Below are 22,531 nucleotides of genomic sequence, written 5' to 3'. Positions count from 1 at the left end.
ATGAGTTTGCATCGCTTTCTGCAGTGCTGTTGCGGCAGGGTAACACTTCTTTCATGGCCCAGTGTAAAGCGCATACTATTCCTCTTTTAGGGGTGGGGAGGAAGGGGACAGAAAGCGTTTGAGATGCAGTATTAGTGCCCCTTTTCTCCATATCCGTCCTATCAAATTGCTTCTTGTTTTCATAATGAATAGTGGAGAGCCATGTAGCAGAACATGTAAGTTATGCTGCTTGTGAATATATGCAAAGTATATTGCATATGCAAGCGAACATTACGTTACATATTTCAAAAATATGTCATATTCAACTATACTGCACAAAACTGACATGTGCTCAATTCTTTCTGCCATTAGCAGCATACATAATGGTGTAGCACACTTTTACATCGTGCTCAAACTTTTTCAGCATTGCTTGCTAGCATAAGCGGTTTACACTACTTTCCTATCGTGGTGTTAAGAGCACAAGACACAATGCTACATGCCCCAGGGGGTTTTTAAATAATTCTTTTATTGCTTCACATTCTTCAAGTTTTGTATTTGGCATTTCAGTGGTTCAAATTGGAATTTATTAGCAGCTTCACTGTATGCTTCACTTCTAAGCAAGTGTATGTATTGCAAAAATGTCTTAAAACTGATTTTCATGGGGTAGACTTGCAAATTGCTTTTGTTTGTGGTTGGCTGAATACTCATTCCCTATAAAGAAATAAAAGTGATGGTGCAAAGAAAAAGAAGGCTGTCCTTATACAGCAAGCATACGTTTTACACAGTTGTCGACAGACGCAGTCTGCGTCCTCTTAGTACATGTGCAAGCCAAATTCGTTTTCGGGCCCCAAAGTATCTTTTAATACATACACGTGCTGGCCACAGTTCCTTGCGAAAAGCAGTGAGTGAGTATGGAAAACAGCCAGGTGTGGTTTTGCCCAACTCCCTTTTTCCATTAGTGGTCAAGGAGAGACAGTGTTATCTAAACTTTGCCTTCCAAAGAACGTGGTTGCCTTTTCCTATGTACAAACACCATGTTTCAAACAGTATTTTGTGTGATGAAACAGGAAAATAAACCTGCACCTTTATTTCCACTGCCACCATAACTTGTTAGGATCGCTGAGACTGTTGGACCTCAAGGAGGTCTTGCGCTTTGTGTCCATTGCAGGAGAAGCTTTTTCCCTATTGCAGTTGGCTTCCTTTTGAGCATTATCACGTCACCTGGTTGATGACATGTCAGTGTTCTTTGTCACTTGTTGCCATATATTTTCCATTTTTCTTATCTTTATTTGTTTTCTTGAAAACAACTGTGTTAGCCACACAATGTGGGTGGTATGAGGGGTTTAATGTATTAAAGCTGCACGCAGGCTGTTAAAGACACTGTTGTCAAGGTCTGTAGATAAATTTGAACATCTTTGAATAATTTTCACCAAGGAAACATTCTTTAAAATTGGGTTGTTTTGGATTGAGCATGTGCTAAAGAAACATCTCCCCAATGTTGGCTGTCATCTGCACAGCAGAAAAATTAAAATTAATTTTTGTGAGATGGGACGCACTCACAACAGAAAGCGCCTATAAATGTCGATTTCAAGATGCGGCCACATAGCGGGCAAGGAACTGTATGTGGAGTGTATCCCCAAGTTAGAATACTTGTTTTTCACGATCTCTAGCCAAAAAGGACCTGCTATCGAGAGTACATCAGGCAGTTAAAAAGAAAAGCAGAAAGGCAAGGCAAATTTTGGGCCGTGAAAACAGTGGATTGACTGGTAAACCAAAATAGAAGCTTACATTGACTAAAATGTGGCACATATAATAATTTTATAATAATAAATAATTTTATAATTTTATAACAATAAAAAAAATCAGATGTTTGAATATATTAACACAAAAAAATGTTCGTTTTTGAAGTCCTCAGATTTTTTTAAGGCTTTACCACTAGGCTTAGCAGCACTCAGGAGAAGCCAACTTCACGTAGGCCTTGGAGCCGCGAGAAAGGCATGCAACGCGTAGGGAAAAAAAGTAAAGCTGTCTACAAACTTTGAAAGAAAGCGGCGCGGTCCGTTCATAAAGTAAAGAGAGTAAAAGTGCAGTGAGAAATAGGGAATAGAAGAAACGGCCGAACATTCGCAGTACTGTGCAGCACGAGGCAGTGGTGGAGAGAACTGGAGGGGCAGCGTGTGCAGTTTTGCAGCGCTTGACTGCCATGCACATTTCTCATCTTTTACCTTTTAAAAAGGCCTAAACAGCAGAAGATGATGCCGAATTCATGCAAGGCTTTAATTTTCACATGAAATCAAACTCGGTTGTGTTCGTTGCCCTCATGCTTAAGAGGTACTTCCACACGATGTAAACAAAGTCATATAATTGAAAAAGTGTCACGAACAGGTGATAAAGAGAAAGATGGAAGGTATTTTAGAATGTTTTTTTTTTCATAAGGCGATAAGATGTGTTCAGTAAGTAAGCATTTAATTACAAAACAGCAACTTCGGGACCATGTCGTCACCAACAACTGATATAGTAAAGGTTTTTTCCAGTTCCAGTGACTTTACTATAAAGGGATTCTAATTTATCTTCATAATTTTTGAAATGATAGTTTTCCTAAGCTGACACACCTAATTACTCATTAGGACAGCTACAACTATTTTCTGTAATTTTTGCTAGGGAGATTAAACTTAGGATATAGTATTCTAATGAGATTAAGATAAGCCATCCCTGAAAATTTTATCAAAATTCGCACAACAGTTCAAAAGTTGACCCTCTAGCCCTGCATCCCCCGTTAAGGTGGCCATGCTCAGTAGTCAGAAAGGCGTGGAATTCTCATCATGCCAGGGCTTTCAGCAATGGTCTCACCAGAAAATTTGTGCAATAAGAGGGAGGTGCGCTATTGTGCTCAATATTGTTCTGCTTGAGATATTTTTTTATTACAAAGCATCTGCAAAACTGTTCACTTTATACTTGAGGTGACTCTCAGTTCAGAATAATACCACATAAGTCAGAATTTTGCGATAATGATGAAATGACAACATTTCTTGACAGTACAGAATCTACTAGCCATGGCACCTTTGTGAAGTTATCCATGGTTTCTGAAGCTGCTACTGCTGCAATCTGTTAATGTTGGTGTCTTCCTATATAATTTCGAATACTTGAAGGAGTACAGACACCAAATATTTCCTTACATGTTTCTTTTCTTAAAATGATGCATTAGACCCAACTATCCCAGGGCAGTCACTTGTGGCTGCTAAACAATTAATATATTAATTTCTTGATGCTGTTTCATGGTGATTTCTAATGGTCGATTGAGGCAAAGCGCCCAAACCAGAATAGAGCTACTTAAAGCCACTACAGTGCAAATCAGCCTGGGTCGACCAGCGGAACATGTAGAGCGCGTGGCGGAAGCAACGCTGAGCTAATTCCAGAAGTTGGTCGCATCCCAGCTTCAAGATGGTTGTGGTTGATAACTACTAAAGAGTGTGGCCCTCTACAACTCATTTTTGAACGATTTTAATGCTGTAGTCGTTTTTCTGATAAATGCGATTCGACATATTCGCGCAGAAAAACAGTCATGCCCAGTGTCCTCTACCAATATCTCTGAAACCGCTAAAAACAGCCAAATAAATTCCACAGCATCCGGTAGTAAGGGTATCACCGACTAGAATTTTCGGCGAGATCGGTGCGTCAAGGTAGAGTTCCCCGAGTTGCTCCGAACAACCAGCGGAATATGCATAACCTATCTTGGTCGACCAGTGGAAATCATCATCAGTTTCATCAAAGGAACGCTGGCTGTGATGTCAAGTTGGTGTTTAGGTCATATTTGGCATGAAAAAAGTGGCAACATAACTGCTGATACGATTTTTGTTAGCATTTCAGCCCTTTAAGCAGCCTGGCTTATGCTTCATAATGAATTAAAATTACATATCGGTGATTGTCAATTTTTTGTGCCTCATGTTACCTGAGTATCAACTGCATGTTGCAGCTGTAATTGAGATGACGAAACCAAACTTCGGCGGTCATAGGCAAATGCCACACCGTTGTCCAAGTATTCCAATTTCTAGTGAAGGGGTTCTCTAGCTTCTTTGTCTTAAGTACCCTAACAGCCACCAATACTCTGCCAAAAGTATCACCACCCCCTCTTGTGTTGCTTTAGAGAAAAAAACTGACACCACCAAATGTATAGCTTGCCAAGCATTGTCACCATCAAATGACATGCAAAATCATGTGGGAATAGCCAGCACAAGTTCTAAATTGTAAACTTTGGCAACAGTTGTGCTATCAAAAGTTTGTCTGCATGCCCGCACACACCGCGTTAAGGAGAAGTTTTTAAGGAGAAGTTTGAAATTTGTCACAGTTTTAAACTGTCACATCGCCATTTTAAGTGCTAGCACAAAACTGTACACACACTTTCCCTACAAATTTCATCATTCAAATAGTTGACCGTCGTCCAATGTCAGAAAGCCATTTCAGTTTTCCTTTAAGGCACTAAAGGGGAATTCAGTGGTAAAAAAAAACAGCAGTCAACTGATATATTGCCCTTGAAAAATTGTACTACCACTCTTGTTTTGCCATGAAAAAAAAAAGGGGGGGGAGGGGGGGGGGCTGCATATTGTCTAATCACTTTTTTTTTTTCATTTCAGTCTAACTCCGAAGCAGAAGGAATGTTTGCAACGGCTGTATGCACAACATGGACCAAAATGGACTCTTATGTCACAGAAGATGGGCCTTTCAGCGGAACAACTGAGAAGCGCTTTTCGTTATCTCAAAGAAAAACAGTCCTTTGGTACGTTCTCTGTGTGTTTTTATGACAAGGGAACTTGCAAATATAAAGCTGGAGGGGGGGGGGGGGGGTACAGGTCATACTTTAGGCTATATATGTAACTATATGGGGACATTTTTAACATACAGTAGAACCTCGTTGATAAGGTTTTTTATATATATATATATATCTTTTGAAAGAAGGCCAGGTCCAGACGGCAAGGTCGTGAAGGCAAGGCAAGGTATGCCGTGTCAGCGTTTAATCTGATGGAGAAAACCCAAGCGCGCGCCAGAGCCGGCGCCGCGGGACGATGATGATGGTATGTACAAGAGGAAGAAGAAGATCTTGGTATGTACAAATGAAAGAAGATCCGTGGAGAGCTCACACAATCTGCCCGGGGGGGCGGAAGCGGCCAGCCTGGCCGCTCCTAACCAACCGATGTACCGCGGCGCACAAACGGCTTCAAGCGAGATACATGAACAATTTCAGTTCCACGGTGGCGTCGGTCAGCTGGGGGATCAACAGGTGTGACTTGGTAGTTTACTGGGGAAGTTTGGTTGATTACCTTGTAGGGACCAAGATAGCGGTGCTGAAATTTATCACTAAGGCCAGGGGTGCGCAGTGGTGTATAGAGCAGTACTTCGTCACCAGGACGAAAAGAGACGACGCGATGCTTCGAATCGTAGCGACTCTTGCGGTCTTGCTGGCACGCTTCTGTGTTGAGGCGGGCAAGATGACGGCATCTGGCCACATGGGATAAGAACTGGGCTGATAATGATGAGGAGTAGTCGAGCGTAGAGAAGAAGGAAGTGTCGAGGATTGTAGTGGGAGGACGGCCGAAAACGAGGAAAAATGGGGAGTAACCGGTAGTCCGCTGTACTGCAGTATTATAGGCGAATGTGACGAATGGTAGAACAGTATCCCAATTTCGATGATCCGGTGTGATGTACATGGATAGCATATCCGATAGGGTGCGGTGAAATCGCTCAGTCAGACCGTTAGTCTGGGGATGGTAGCTTGAGGTTGTCTTATGGAGGGTGGATGACGCACGAAGAACTTCGGATACGACTGTCGATAAGAAGGCCGTCCCGCGGTCACTTAGAAGCACCCGAGGAGCGCCATGACGCAATACAATTGACCGCAAAAAGAAATTAGCTACCTCTTCAGCGGAACCAGTCGGTACAGGGGCCGTCTCAGCATAGCGTGTAAGGTGGTCGACAGCTATTATAATCCAATGGTTACCACCATTGGAGAGAGGTAGGGGACCATATAAGTCGATGCCGACTACGTCGAATGGTGTGGCGGGACAGGGAAGGGGCTGTAGAAGACCAGCGGGGGAAGAAGTTGGCCGCTTGCGACGTTGGCACAGGTGGCAGGAAGCAACGTAGTATTTAGCTACGGTGGTAGACAGGCCAGGCCAAAAGAATCGTCTTTTTACGCGGTCGTATGTTTTGTTAAAACCAAGGTGACCTGCAGTAGCGTCATCGTGGGAAGCCGCTAGTGTACGTGGGCGAAGCACACGCGGTACGACTGGGAGCCAGCGAGTTCCATCAGGATAATACACGTAGCGGCGTAGTATGCCATCTTCAAGCTTGAAATTGCGAAGCTGTCGGCGAAGCCTAGCGTTGGGTGGGCTCGAAGCGCCGATAAGGCGGTCGATGATGGGCCGACAGTAGGCATCAGCTAATTGCTGTGAGCGGAGAGCGTGCTTGTCCTCAGAGTCGTCAAAAGAAACTGCCGTAATATGCGTCGGTGGAAGCGATGATCGGCTGTGGTCAGAGGTGGAAATGCATTGTGAAGAAAAACAGCAGGCTGATTCCGAAACCGGGCAGCGAGAAAGAGCGTCGGCATCTTGGTGTTGGCGGCCTGATTTATAAACGACGTCGAAATGGTATTCTTGCAGGCGTAGAATCCAGCGGCCAAGTCTGCCTGTCAAATTTTTCAGCGAAGATAACCAGCAAAGAGCATGGTGATCGGTCACAACTGTGAAATGCCGACCATATAGATAAGGGCGAAACTTTTGAACAGCCCAGACGACGGCGAGACATTCCTGCTCGGTAATGGTGTAGTTTTTCTCAGCTGGAGCCATGGTCCGACTGGCTAAGGCAATCACTTTCTCACGTGAAGTTGCATCACGCTGCAGAAGTACAGCGCCAAGACCGTGACCACTGGCATCAGTGTGCAGGATGGTAGGAGCGCTGTCGCTGAAGTGGCCAAGAACTGGATCTGATGGGAGGGCGTGCTTTAGGTCATTAAAAGCAGTGTTGCACTGTTCAGTCCACACGAAAGGGCTACGCGCTTTAAGTAGTTCATGAAGTGGCGCAGCAATAGTTGCAAAATGTCTTATAAATCGCCGGAAAACGGGGGGAAAACGTATTATCCAGGAAGCGTATGAACTCAAACTGCCCAATTTTGACAAATTTAGCTGCTGAGGAAGGTACAAAGGCATTAAGGATTGATGCTTTCACTGCATAAAGGTATAGATTAGATTAGCATTTATAGACAAAGTATGCACTGCTCCTTTTTTAGCTCTTTCAGAATTTGATTTGGGTTGTCCTCAGCAGGGAAGAGATCTGGTAACAAACATTGTTCGTAGAGCACAATGATAGCCCAGGATCACTTCCTTGGGAGTTTCTGGATGCTTCACCCCCTTACACCAGTGACATGTGGGGAAGCCATTGCAATGACTTACAGTTTCAGTGTCTTTGCTCACGTGTGTTTCCTCCAGGTTTGGCCCGCTCATATTCAGGCAAAAAGTTATTGAATGTTTCACCCCTATGCTCCTGAGGCACCGCAAGGAAGCTACTGCTTTTCTTCTTATGGAATTATGTTTCCGCGGTAACGGGCACCTTGTTTGTTGGCTCGTTGGCATTGTTTGGTGCTTCCCCTCTTTACACGTAGGCACTCCAGGAAAGCAGCTGTGGCGGATGAGCACTGCTGATCAGTTTTTTCATGTCACAAGTGCTTGTTAACACATGTCTGGTTGATCGCAAAACGTATTATCCGACCACAGTTTGTTGAAATTTCGAATGTAGTAAATGGAAGATTATGTTACCTCGGAGCGTATAGTGTAATTCTATAGCAGATGCTCCACTGCACACGATTTTGAGCATATGAAAAAGGAAATCGTACGAACTGGGAATGTATCAACGAGGTTCTACTGTAAATGTTACATTATCCTACATTTTTTCTGAATTTACGTTCACTCTCCATAATTCTGACTCGAAAAGTACTGAAAATTTTGTGTGGAGTTTTTTTCCACTTTTTTCACAAGGTATGCCGCCCTCCGAGGAGTATGCGAAAATTCATCTGCTACACATAGAACTGGTTGAAAACAAACATGCCTAAGCGCAGCCCAGCTGCACCAGGTGCCAACTGCGCATGCGGAGTGGCAGGTGCAGGTTTATAGCAGCCTGCTTCTTGCACTTGCCACTAACCTGATCTGCACATGCACACTAGACCTTGGTGGTTTCTTTTATACCATCGGATTTGGGGAGAAAACAAAGGAGGCAGGAGGCAAGCTCCGTATGCTTAGATTGGCTGTGTCAAAAAGGTGGATTGAGGGCTTTCTTTTTTTTTAATGCACTTGATGTGAATGGTACCAAACCACATGCTCAAATAGAAGTTTTAATTAGCAAGATTCTAGTACATTCAAGTAAGTGGAGATTGGTGTTATGCTTTGTTCTCTTTTGCCTTGGAGTCAGGCAGGTCCCTTGCTCTGCCCCTCTGGCATTCTCCGACGAAGCCCGACCACGCTGGGCATTTTCAGGTTAAAATGAAATAATTTCACAATTGCAGACATTTCATTACACACTGAGTGCGGCCTCTCAACAGGCCACTCCGTTCAGCCTCTCTCGTCGTCTGCCTCTCGTCTCCCTGTACCCTTGCCCCCTCCGACCCCTCTCTCCCTTCGAGAGTCCTCCTCGCCGGGTCCATAGCTGCTTTGCGTAGTTCCAAGCTTCCAACTCCTTGGAGATTCGAACAGTTCTTAGAAGCCAGCAGGCATTGCAGGCAACTGCTCCTAGCCACGGACAGTGGCCAGCTTGGATGATATGGGCAGTGTGCCTTGCGGGAGCCCATATATCTTTTTCCCTTGCCGCCCTCCCGGTGCCGGTCTTCCGGCCCCCAACGCCGCCTCGCTGCCCTGGTTTCGGGAATGTCTTTAGTCCGTCAACGCTTGGTGGGAATCATAGCATACACAAACACACAAAAGCTGACTTGGGCATTTTGTTTCTTAAACGTAGAAAGAGTGCAAAGTTAGTGCATTAGTCTCCACTTATGTGCATTTGCGTGGAAACAGTGAAATTAAAAAATGTGAAGGTTACAATCACGACCGACTTTATTACTTGGCGACCTGTTCACCCCACCGCCTCTTACGGCAGCATGTGTCCACAAAAATATCACGCGATTCCTCGGAAGGGACGGCACGCCGCGCCAGGTGGTGCCACAACTTACCCTCATCTTGGCGCCGTGCGGTGAGATACGCCACTGTTCATGCTGCCGCTACAGCTCTACAGCCTGGTCGTGCTGTGTGTCGACATCGTACACCGTACTCTGTTTGATAGTCACTGTTTTAGTCTACTGTGCAGGTTGAGCAAAACCTCTGGAAGTTACAGTGAAAGCTCGTTAATTCAAACCTCGATAATTCGAACTTTTGGACAATTCGAACTGCACTACTAGGTCCGGCCTAGCTCCATAGAGATCTGTGTTTAAAAAAGCCCGTTAATTCGAACGTGAGTCGGTTTCGCTACGGATAATTCAAACTACGCGCCGCTGCGTCTGGGCGGCTTGGCGCACATCACGCGGCAGAAAAAAAAAAGTAAAGCACCACCTACACGATAGGAAGGCATAATTAGAGGCTGCGCATGTGCAAAATGGGGACAGAAGATGGAACCAGGTAAAACCATGGAAGAGTGGGTAAAACTTAAATGGCGCCATGACCGGCGGGGCGGTCGGCGACGGAGGGAAGGGACAGCGGCCACGGCAAGGTCAATGCATGGCATGGCGGCGGCTGCCTGCTCTCTCTCCTGCGCAACCTCCGTAGCTCACAACTAAATAATGTTAATTCCAGCCGTGTTAATTTGGAAATATGGATAAGTACTGTCAGCGCGGTCCCAGCCAATGCCCATGAAAGGCTGTAATCTCGGACGGGCACTATGGAATAAACTTTTTTTTTTTTCTTTTGCGACAGCCATTTATCCTTCCACCCATGAGTCCTCAACGAAAGCACGCGAGCCAGCCGCGATGACGCCGGCTTTTAGCATCATTCGCTTCAAAAGCTGCTTGCTGCTATCATGGTAGACAGCGCCCGCACCAGTCGCTCATAGCATGATGAAGCGAGCAGACTCAAAAGGAGGCTTGCACAACTGGACAAGCGTTGGCACTTTGCCAAGTTCACTCCCCCCTCCCCTCTGCTGGAGCTAAAGTCAAAAGGTAAACACGTCGTTATCGCTGGGCAGCATCTTGGCGCACTGCTAAGAAATCTATTGTGGACGGCGAGGGCGCGAAATGGAGACGGAGGGACGCGCTAACGACTGACAACTTATTATTATTATTTTTTTTTTTCAGATTTGTAGGCACAAATCGGGGCTGGAGGGGTTCATTATGCCAGTGAGTTCGTTACGCGTCTAAATAGGTACATTTATCGTACAGTCGAACCCGGATATATCGAACTCAAAGGGGATCGCGAAAGAGTTCGATATATCGATAATTCGATATACAGAAATCGGCTTGTGACGGCACTTACGATGCGAAAAAACGATACCGTATTTGTCGCGTAATGAACCCACCCTCCGCTTTTGCACCCAAGAATTTGAAAAAAAAAAAAAAATGCGTTAAGGCCAGCTCGTTCACATGCAAGCGACTAAGCGATCTCAGCAACGAGCGGCAGCGACAGAGCGAAAATTTTCAAATTTGTTGGAACTGCGTCCCTCTCGCCGCTCGAGCCACCACGGCAGCTCAAACAAGGTTTCTGCATCGCCGCGGCGGCAGAAATCGCGAGCATTTTCGCTTGCATGTCGATGGCGTGCGTCAGTCCGTTTCAGGCCTCTCATCCACAGCTCATTGGCAGCGTGCCAAGATGCTGCGCAGTGATAACGTCAGGGCGCGTTTATCTTTTGATAGCTCCTGCTATGGCGGGGAGCGAACTTGGCAGAGTGCCCGTGATGGCTTGATTGCACAAGCCTGGTTCGATTTATCACGCCGCGCTTGGGGCGGGCGTCATGATCGCAGCAGCTGACCGCGTGCTTTCGCTGATTCATGCATGCAAGGATAAACAATAAAAAAATAATAATAATAAACATCCCCGCAAAAAAAAAAATAAAAAAATAAACCTGCCGCTTCTTAACGTCCGCAGCCGCCATATCTTACGCTACGCCGCGCGTACAGCACAACGATAAGAAAAGACTCGCAAAAAAAAAAAAAAAAAAAGCGAAAAAAAAAAAGAAACTGAGAGAACTGCCGCTTCTTAACATCCGCAGGCGCCATCGCGCCGCCGCACGCAGAGGGTTCGCAACACACGCTGGAGAAAGACGGACTGAGCTGGCTTGGCGCATGCATTGCGCGTGCTGAAGGAGATAGCTCGGCAAAAGAATGGGCACACCCACACACATGGCTTGCAAATGTCATGTGTTGGCGCGGGGGACACGATAACTGCAGATGCGCGCACCTTTGGGGAATGGGCGCGGCGCTGCCCAGACCAACCGTCGCCGAACTGTCCCCTCTCATTCCTTCCGCACGTGGCTTGAAAACGTCACGCGGCAAACGGCCAAGGGTGATGCGATCGTCTTTGGGGAAGGCACACTTTCCAGTGCGTGGTGCGGAGTTCGATATATCGAACAACTGGTGAAATTGAGTTCGATATATGACGCGGCTTTCCTATACTTTTACATGGGATTTTCAAGGGGATATTTCGTGAGTTCAATATAACCAAAATTCGATATATCCGGGTTCGATATAACCAGGTTTGACTGTAATACAAATGATTCTTGTCAGTTTTTTCGAGGCCATTCGATAATTCAAACTTTTTTCCCGGTCCTGTGGAGTTCGAATAACGAGCTTTTACTGTATAGGCACCTATTAGCCTTCTGTGTTCATGCAGTAAACGCTACGAGCGTGAGCCACGCTCTTGAGTAAGGTGACGTCTCGCGCTCCCTGCTAACTGTCCCCATAGACCATTTAGCAGTATTTTTTAAGAGCTGCAGTTCTTGCATTCGTAAACAAGCTGAGAAAGCGGCTGTACTGGGGCCGTATCCAGCGGAGGTTCCTTTCGTGAACCGTTCTCTTTCAAGATGACGTCAGTTTGACGTCAGCAAGACAGCGGGCGCCACCTCACGGCGGGGACGGGAAAGACAGTGGCCAATCAGCGATGGCTCCAGATCGTAGGTGTGTCCACCACGAGCATGTGGCTTTTTCTGGTACCAAATACTTGTACCAAAGTGGTGCTAAGCACGAACTAAATCTAATAATTACATAGTAGTGCAAACTAGTGAATAATGGACGGAAATATTCTTAGAAACTTCCTGTTAACAAGTGCCAAGCAATTTTCTTGGCTCATGAGTGCCTTTTTTGCTGCTAGATGGTGTCGCGCGTGCGCAGCGGCGTCGTCTGCTTCCTTGCTTGCTGTGAAGTTTTTGTAAGTTCTGTCTTTCGCACAGAATGGCAAATATCCTAAGAACGAGGTCTGCAACGCCCGTGGTATGCAGTCCGAATCACGCTAGCTCTATGACGGAGGAGTTGCTGCCGCCGTTGCGAGTGCGAACGGGCTGCTTGATACCGGCACCGTGCCGGCGCGTCCGCGCCTGCCTATGTAGCGGGGCAGCGTCCGTAGCCTTATTGGCCGCTCAAGCATTGTGAGTATGCGAACTTTCCGTGAATAGCTGTCAATGTAGGACGTAGCCGATGACATATGGAATCCGACCGCACTCGATCCAGTCAGCCACCGTCTGCTCCCCTTCCGCTGATGTAGGAGGAGGCAAAAACAGCCCGCACACTTACAGACGAGAATTATTTGTCTCCGCGACTGCCGGATTCAAATGGTCGCACTGTTGTTGACCGAGAGCTCCCGATCGCAAAGTGGCGATCGAAGCACGTAGAGCACCTTTGCTTCTGACGGCAGCCCGGCATGCGCCCCAATTCGTCCCCACTTCGCTTCGCGATCGGCACACAGTGTTGCCGCAAAACCTCTTGAGACATGTAGAAGGCGTCGTCTCGTTTTTCTTTTTTTTTTTTTCTTCACTGCGTCAGTTTACTAAAACCGCAAAGCGCTGCCCCCCCCCCCCCCCCCCCCCCGCAAAAAAACACACACACAAAACAAAAAGGATAGCACGGCCATACTCAAGCAGCTGCGCGGCGCGCGCCATCGCTCGACTACGGCCATGAGGCGCCACAGCGAGCGCAGAGCGGTTCCATCTCGAAGCAGACCAACTCATCGCGGTTCCTGCGCCGGCTGGCAAAACAGTTCCTTTCGGAGCGGTGGCCCCGCTCCATGACTTAGGCGAAAAACGCGGAGCCGACTCCGGAAGTTTTGGGGGTCGCGCCGGACGTGACGCAGCAACCAATTAGGAGCGGCTAAAGGAACCAGTTCCCGAATGGAACCGTTGCTGGATCTGGCCCCTGATAGGTCCGGTGGTGGTGCTATTTGCTTAGAAATTCTTGTTTCCCGTACAGCCGCAAAACTGAAGACTGCTCATGCTGTGCAACATCGCAGGGTGAAGCCACGCCGCTTTTCGCCAATTTAAAACAAAAAGCGCGCCTTCAGCATATCCTGTTTTGTAATCAAGAGGGTTCACACGGCTCTTAATCTTTAGAAATGAAATACACAAAAAAAACGAAAGCCTGAGAGGTCTCATCTTGTCTAGCGTTCCTGCCATCTGCAATCCCACACTTGAACGCGCGCCAAGGAACGCCACGCGACAGGAGCGATGGCATACCATCTAAACGCACACTTGTCGGAGAAAGTGTGACAGATACTGCACCTTTCTTCCAGAAGTCTCATCTTGTCTAGCGTTCCTGCCATCTGCAATCCCACACTAGAACGCGCGCCAAGGAACGCCACGCAACAGCCGCCGCAAAAGCGGGACACACTTTGTCCACGACAGTATGAGCCATTAAAGGCTTTCGCCTTAAAAAAAAAGAATAATAAGCCATGGCCAGACTCAAGTTTGTGCGCTAGACATGATTTATTTTATGCCAGTGGGAATGTTCTTGCACTTTCAACATCTTGCGTGATTTTGGCTCAGAATTGATGACCTTTTGTTTGGCATGCTGTTCCGCAAGGTCGAAGGTGAAATTTGAAAAAATGGCCTTGGGAATTTTTGGATAATTAGCTTTAGCAGCACCATTCTGTGCGGCTCGGTTGTGTCCTTGGAGTACACGAAGAGTGGATTCTTCCTGAGCGATGGCAGCACCAGGTCTGCGAACTTCTTAAGTGGCCTTGGCCCCCTAACAAGGACAGGAGTGATGCTTGATGCAGCTTTTTTGAGGCGGCTGACAAACCCCACAAATGCCAAAGCAGTATATGGCAGCCATCCCCTGTCCATGCCTGCTGTGATGGCAGTAGTGGTGGACTGCTAGGCTGGAGCCCGCAAATTGTTGAGGCAGCCCTCACATTCAATGCAGTCCTGCACGGCTCTGACCAGGAAGCCAGCAGTCATATCCAGCGTGCTGGCTCGAAGGCTTCGTTCAGGGGCACTTGCAAGAATGAAGGTAGATTAGAACGTAATGTCACTTATTTTTCAAAATGCTACATTGTAGCAGCTCAATTCTAATCAAGCCGCTTGCAAGCACAATGATCAACAAATCGGTGATATGCTCTTACTTCATGGAACAGATCACTTGGTAATGGATTCAAAACAGTTGCTTTGGTGAAAGCATCCTTCAAAAGTCACTATTCAGGCACTGCTAACTGTGGAATTAATATCCTTTCCTTTAATCCTCTCGTTCACTGACCCTGACGGCCATTTTGGGCCAGCACCTGAACTCAGCTTTAGGTTAATATGTCTAGTTTTCTGACGCTCACAGCAGGTGTGAAAGACTGTTGAAGCAGCTAAAGTATAATCGGAAAAAAGCAGAATCCTCAACTCTTGGTATCTGAAAATTTGTTTTCGAGTCACTGTTTGGCACCAGGCATTCTAGCTTTTCATGCTAAACTTAGAAACGGCAAGTACACATCTAGAAGAGCAAAAAGTATTATCGGTTGTCTCAACACTCCTTTGCATACTTGGATAGCGGTCCAGTGCAGCAAGATGAGGGAGGGCAAGCTTCCTGATTGCAGTGTCAGAGGTGGCCTTCACAGAAACAGGAAAGAGTATTGATGCTTTCCCCAGCGAGCCCACCACACTCCCAACATTGGCACTGGAGGAAGCATGGACGACCCCAGTGACCAAGATATTCTGCAGGGATGATAAGGCTGCATAGGCATCTGTTTAGTCATTGGACCCATTCAGTTGCCTGATTGTAGAAAAGAGTGACTCTACATCGTCACTTGAAAATTTTGCTGTCAGCACAAAATGAAATACTGACTTCAAGAGGAACTTTGTGCATAGCACTGTTGACATGGTTGTCACTCTCAGTGCCTTGCATGTCTCTTCAGACAGGAACTCCATCTTATACGATATGGCTTATTTCCATTCCCCAAAGTAGTTGAGAAAGTTGTTGTCTAGCCATGAAAGCCTGAAAAAGAAAAAAAGTTTGTAGAGTAGCAAAATAGTGCATGTTTTAAAGAAAAATGGCAATGGGCTTTTCAGTAACTGTAATAAAGAAATGTGCTTTCCATAGGCCCTAGGCTGGAAGCTGGGCTTCATTCAACTATAAAAAGCTATGCTTCTCATAGTAAAATAAGGTCAGCATCAAGGCAGCCAATCACTTACCTCTCGTCATCTGCACTATAAAATGGTATCCTCAAGGCATCTCTGCTGATGCAGTGAAGGGTGAGGCTCCTAATATTGTGAAACACAAACTATTTATGCACCAATTCCATGAATTCCATGGTTTGCAGACAATTCTGGAAGCCAGGAGCTCCAAGGCTCTGTCCATGTTATTGCAAAAATCGCAGAACTGTGGTGACCTAAATGAGAACAATAATTATTTGTTCATTCTTCTGATATAGCTAATTAACCTGTTTAATACTATATGCCTGCATACTTTACCTGCGGTGAAAAAATTTGGACAGCCCTGCAGACATTCATTTTTTCAAAATTTGTTGGACACAGGTGCTTCTTGGTTAGGCACCTCACCAATTTGAAAGCAGCCTGCTTTTTCTGGATTTTGTACAGCAGTCTGCGAGAAGACAATATGTTAGTGAAGCAAAATATGAATGGTTAACGTAGAAAAGTTCTCATTGTAGCTTAGGAAGTCTAGAAGAATGAACTTTCCATTTCTCCTGAACAGTCTGTTCACCTCGAGGAACTGGGACCTTATGTTTTTGAGTATATGACAATAGTCAAAAGAAGAGTTCACGATCCGAACTCAGAGGGTGCCTGGAAAAAAATTACATTCACGGATTCAGCTTAAAGAAAAATTAATAAATTATAAAGCACCCATATGATAAAAACCATATGTCACTTTGGTGAAAGTTCTAAAGGATTTTTACAATGAAAATGTGTACAGGTTTTAACAACCATTACTTACTCGACAACAGGTTGTATGAGGCCACCCGACAGGTTGGAGAAAAACTTAGAGTTGGACTTGCGGTTATCCCCTACAAGGCGTCCAACTCTGAAACCTGCCTCTTCCACACACTGCATTACCTTTAAGGCAAGGAGCTGAAGCTGCTCTCCTGTCAGTGCCTTTGTGAAGTAGTACCCAATTGGGAGCCTAAAGAAACATTTGCATTTACAAATGAGACTTGACACACATTGTCTTAGTTTAGCTAAGGAACTGCTCAAATGGGTACAATATAAAAATATACCTGTAGTAGGTAGAAAATCCTACAAATGCAAAGCATAACAGATGAGTTGCCCGTTGATCTTGTAGTCCAAAGTCTGCTTCTGCACCTCCCAGGTCGACAAAGCCATGAACAGCATCTGACTGCTTTTGGTAGCTGGTGGTTTGCTTGAGAGACATTTCATCCATCACCAGAGAGCCAAAGCGTGCCTAAATATAGTAATATACAAATATGAGAGAATTATTTTGATAAAAAGCTGAAATATTTCACCTGCTCAGAATGGAGTTTTGCCTCCATGTAAAGCCGTTACTTGATAAGCGACGACACCACTTCTCCGGTGCATGTCCCAATAAATCTCTTCAATGTTGAGCGGCTTGGCAACGATAGAACTCCAGTTTCTCGAAGCAGGTTGTATGCAGATGGGGATTTTGCATGCCAAACACAATTCAGGATAGTTTCCATACCATACATACCTCAAGAATTCTTAAGTTGGATTTCTTCATAATGGCTTCTGTCTTTTTGGCCTGCTGCCTAAGCACAAAAACCTCTGCCTGCAGCTCATCTCTCTTGTTTGTGAGTCTGTGTCATTTCCTTTTCAGTGTGCTCATTTGCTTCATCAGTTTCGTCATGCGTGCAAATGTTAGCCTAGTTTGCGCTCCATGCACTACTGTATATTTTGCAGTGAAAGTGGGCTTAGGGGCAATGTCATGGGAGGAGTCCAACGTTATGCGCTGAAGTGATGTGCTTTTTGTGGGGCCCTCCCGAGAGACACTTTGAAGATCTTCTTCGACTTGAGGTTTAGGGCTGTTAGCTGCTGGCATTGTAGTGGGCGGTGGCATCAAAGAGGCCGCTGGATCAGTTATATTTGCATTCAGCCTGAAACATGAATGTTATGTGCATGTGTTATGTGATGTGCATCTTTAGATTTAGAATGCAATTAGTGAAAGAAAACAAAAATTTGTTTTCTGTTGGATTAATAAATCGTACTGAATCAAACAAAAAATTTTTTTATAAAGGAAAATTGGTAAATATAGCACTTACCTCCCTGCCTTTGCACCTCTCCCTGTGGGTGAAGCTGGTTTTGCAGCTTTACGCTTCAGAGTATGCATCTCCTTTTTCGCCTCCTGCTGAAGGTATGTGGGGTACAGGGGGAAAACCGACGGCACAGCATCAGGCTTCAACTTCTTAATCTTAGTGCCTTCTTTAAAATCACCTGCAATGAAGTGTAAGCTGCACACTTTACTGCGGTCACTTGGAGGCCATGAATTTTTCCCAGGCCCTGCGAATTTTCTTCATTCTGATGAGAGCGCGAAAACTGAGAGTTTGGACACAAGTCCTGAGGGAGCTCACCTCACGAGTATGAAATTTTGCAGTTCAGAATATGAACGGAAAAAAACGAGCTGAGGTAAACATATGTGACACAAAAAGTATCCATTTAATGATGCGTGTGCCCTGCCAAGAGCCAATATTTCAACGGTAATTTTAGCTGTCACAGCCAAGCGAATGTATCAGTGGTTGCTATATCTTACCTTCTGCTTGTCGAGAGATTCTTTTGAGCCACTGGTTCCGCAGTTTCGTGATGGAACGGGAAACTCGTGGAAGGATATTCCCTTCGCGGTGCGCCCACTCGATTTGCGCAAAGGAACGCGACAATATACCATCGTGGGCAATGGTGCATTGGTGCCCCATGAAAGCTAAATACTGCTCCCACTAATAAAGTTTCCGACTCGTAGGCTGGAACGAAGAAAAATAGCTGAAAGCATGGTGTAAAGGCGCACATGAGCACGCGAGGAATTAGCACTACAGCAACCGCAACACAACAACACGCAACCAGCGCGGCGTGGGATGTGGATAAGTTGTGGCGCCATGGAGGGCAGCGGCGCTCAGGGGAACTAAACAAGCAACAAGAAATCGGTGACTAGTAGGGGGTGCCGGTGAACAGGTCGCCAAGTAATAAAGCCGGTCGTGGTTACAATAGTGGTGTAATGAAAAAGAGTGGCAAAAAAAGAACAAGGGATTGTGGTGCCTATATTTACAAGGAGTACCCAGAAAGTAGATCCCCCCCCATATTTACAAGGAGTACCCAGAAAGTAGATCCTTCCCCCCCCCCCCCCTTTTTTTTTTTTTTTTTCTCGAATGTCACTCATTTAGTATTTTTGAGATTCACAAATTTTGCATCTGCATATTTGCTTGACCTATATATACTTTTTTCCGAAGTATTATTGGTCAACGTGCATGCCTTTGTGCCCTCAGTGAACAAGGGCTTGTGGGTCTACTTTGTATGAGTTTCTTTTCCTTCGCACCAGCCTGAGAACAAAAGAAACAATCTGGACTATGATGCCCTTCACTCTTTACAGTCCTGACGTGGCACCGTCTGATTTTCAACTTTGCACATTGCAGATGCAAATTTGAGAACGACAGCATTATCCATGCCTTGTGGACACAGCTACGTCAAAAGGAAAAAAAAAAAAAAACTAGCTTTAAGGTATGAGGTCACTTTTCAGAAGAAAAGTTTTGGTAGCGAATCCAAAGAGAAAATTAGTGATCTATATTTAAAGATTGCCTTTTGTATTCTAATCAGAGTTCTTAAATACACACAAAAAAATTTTTTTTAATTTTTTATTCTAGAAAAATGTACTAATAATGCATCCCACGCCAGCAGTCATAACTCACATATAGCTCACCACAAGGAAAATTCCTCTTGCAGTTATGTACATAAAGCCATCAGCTGTGCAATGAACTAAAATAATTGCGATACCATCAATTGGCGTTTTTTATTTACAATATTACCAAAAACAACAGTTTTCAGCAAGGAATGTTTTTAAAACAAATGCAGCAATAACAAATCTTATCGCTCAATTTTATTTTCTGTAGTTGGTTGCACAGATTGATATATCAAGAATAGGTTTTCAAAGTTTCGTTTAAAAATCTATTCGAGGAAAAAAATTATGAATGTTCGCGCCAGATGAAACGGCAGAAAAGTAAGTTTCGAGAAAAACAACAAAAGAGATTTGATATAGCTACAAATGTTATACAACAACATCCCGGAGGGTTAAAATCCACCACATTTGTAGCTCAGGTCCTCCTTCGTTTTGTCTTTACTTCCTTTCGCTCGTGCGTCTGCTCGCTTTTTTTTCCTTGCGTTTCTTGCGACATCGGTAGACTGACGGGAGGATTTCTTGATGCGCTGTTGGTCACCTGTCGAGCAAGCTTTCATTGTGTGGCGTCCAGGCTCGATCCCAATGTGTTTCAAGACATCCAGTGTCCCTCTGTTCCCATTGTTAAAATGCACACGGCATCATATAAGCCAAACTTCAGTGTTGGCACACGGCATCATATAAGCCAAACTTCAGTGTTGGCAGGCTTACATAGACATTTTTAGGTACCCTTTTCCAGATCAGGCCATTGAAACATTCATTGGCATTCTGTGTCTTGCCATGCAAACATTTCTTGAGGAGCTCGTCTGAACAAAGGTCTTTGTACACAACCTTTACCCTGTTCAGAACGTCATTTGAAAATCCTCCCTTGTGCTTGTAGGTACATTGGCCAGCCGCTTTAGCTCGGTTGAAAGCACACCAACTGGTTGCTCCTATATGGGCACAACCCATGCCTTGGATTGTCGTCCGTGGAACTGCAGTGGAACAAACTAGCTAGCGTTGCCTGTTTCATTCCTGCAAGATTTCCGACGAAGGCGACCAATGAGCCCATCAGTCAATTTTCCTTTGCCACCTAATCCACGCACTGTTTTCTTCAGCTTTCTTAGCCAGCAGCCAACCCGTTTCTGGACATGGCCAATGCATTCAAATTTTTTATCGCTATTTGGTCCATAAATATCCTTCACTGTCAAGTAGCTCTTTGAGTCTCCATCTCCATAGTAGTGCACATATTTCAAACCGCACGTCGTTTCTGACCTCTCAAACATGCGGTAAAGTCCAACTGGCTTCATACCACCAGCAGTGCCTGTGTGGTTAGCATGATAAGTTGTGTGATTCGTCTTCCATTCCAGGAATTCGCTGCTTGTAAAACTCAGTTTGCTGTTGATCTTGCATGACTTGCATGTGCTGGAAAAAGCTTCCACATCAGTTATTTTTCCTGTATCCACAGATATCAAAGAAACACAGCCGTTCAATGAAGAGTGGCCTCGTTTTTGCCATGTGCCATCCCCTGACACTCCGCACTGATTACTGTTTACAGCCTTCTCCACTTCAGCTGCTGCATCAATCATTGACTTCGATGCAACCTCCTTTGCAGCGTCAGACACCTTCAAAGATATTTATCATAAGCGGAATGCCACGGGGGTGGAGGCATATTCATAATTTTGCAAAATGTTTTCGCACCCGCATGCCCACTTCCTAGTTGTCGCATTGCATATACAAGTCGAACATTGTTCTCCACTGAATGCTCTGACTTTTTTGACGAGGAGAAATGGTTCTCATAGCCACATGCAATGCACACAGTAGCCAACACACAAGGCACACTTGCATAGGAGCGCTCCTCAAGCTTCAGGGATGTTGCCAAGCACTCCGGACACGCAAGCGATGAAAAAACATTTGACAGAATGTCAAGGTCAATTATCCTGTTTCCTTCCAGCGTAGAATTCGATTTATAGTCATTGTTGTCCTCCACATCTCCGAGTTTCAAGGCACTTGCTGAAGCACTCACGTTGGTGGGATTCGGTTCGTCGCCATCTTCACCTGTCGTGTGTCTATTTCCGGCAAACTTTCGCTTTCGTCTCCTCTGCACTCTAAACTTTCCCATGTGGGTAAAGCACGTAAACAACGAAGTGAAATAGTTGAGGCACACGAGGCACCAAGTAAGCACGGTCAGCAGATTCTTCAATTTGCGCGGGAACGCTCCAGGGTACACAACTCACATGATCGAGACATTATGCGTCCCTCTTGCGAGCACTGTTGTTAATAAATGAAAGCAAAAATAAACATACACGCTTCGAAAAACTTATGATTGTAAACTGAAAAATTATGGTGCAAAAAAAAGGTAAGTCCGCCAAAGGAGTCAAATATTTTTCGCTATGTAGAAACCGAAACTGTGTTAGTTTTGGTTTTGCAAAATGCACAGGGGGTTACAAATTTGGCTGTATCTTTGGAACGGTTTTAGTTAGAAGCATAATTTTTTTTTTGCCAATCATACAGAAAGGAATGTGTAATTTGTTAAAACAATATTCAAAAAATTGATTTTTTTTTTAAAAGTTAAGTTTTCAAAGTGGCCTCATACCTTAAGTGATTCCTAGTGTTGTTTAGTTTAAATTTTCAAAGTAATTAATGACTGTGGTTTTCTGAATCCTACTTTTTTTCTATCACTTGCTTCTAATTGTGAGTTTTTCTCATCGTAATAACTGTAGAAAGGACTGACTATTCGAGTAAATAGTGTCGGCATTCATATGTTGTTATAATCTAGAACTCTCATGTTCACCTATTGGGTGGTAGGAACCTCATGGGCTTAAACCATAAGAGTGGCGTAAGTTGGGGAGTGGAAGGCTCTCAAAAATGTGCCCTTCATGGTGCATGTCTGTTGTCTGTCAGGTTCTGAGTCACGCCTGAATAGAGTGCAGCCAGCGGACTAGAACAACTTTATTACGATTATTATTAATTATTTTAATGTATTATTTATTCAAAATAGTAATGCAAAAAGGAAGGAAAAGGTTTGTGCCAGTCACGGCATCTGCACTCGAACACTTAAGTGCTGGAGGAAATAGAGATGCAATGAGTAGGCAGTAAAATGAAATAAAAGAGGAGGATAGACAGGACAGGGGTTTAGTGAAAATGATAATAATAGTAAAGCTTGCGTATGAACATGATGCCCACCGGTGATTGTCATAACACTCCCTGGATCACAAGGGTCGCGAAGACTATTGAGTCTGATTAATTACTTCTGCATGAGGCAAAACCGAGTGCATAATA

At 45.0% G+C, this 22,531-nt stretch overlaps 1 protein-coding gene and 1 pseudogene across 4 annotated transcripts in view; one reads left to right on the top strand and one right to left on the bottom strand.

The window, feature by feature from the left end:
• The window catches only part of LOC146204598 (uncharacterized), a 118,874-nt gene that overhangs the window by 45,360 nt on the left and 50,983 nt on the right, over positions 1-22,531 (top strand). For all 4 annotated transcript variants that reach the window (XM_084589292.1, XM_084589291.1, XM_084589290.1 and 1 more), the window contains exon 7: positions 4,611-4,753. In XM_084589292.1, coding sequence (XP_084445418.1) covers positions 4,611-4,753 — 143 coding nt within the window. The remainder of the gene's footprint in view (positions 1-4,610; positions 4,754-22,531) is intronic.
• On the bottom strand, positions 17,421-21,371 carry LOC146204600 (uncharacterized; annotated as a pseudogene).

Source organism: Amblyomma maculatum, chromosome 1, assembly GCF_055883805.1.
Source record: "Amblyomma maculatum isolate TAMU_Amacu chromosome 1, ASM5588380v1, whole genome shotgun sequence".
NCBI classification, from domain to species: domain Eukaryota; kingdom Metazoa; phylum Arthropoda; class Arachnida; order Ixodida; family Ixodidae; genus Amblyomma; species Amblyomma maculatum.
Note: the sequence above shows the minus strand (reverse complement) of the source record. Positions and strands in the feature narration are given on the sequence as shown.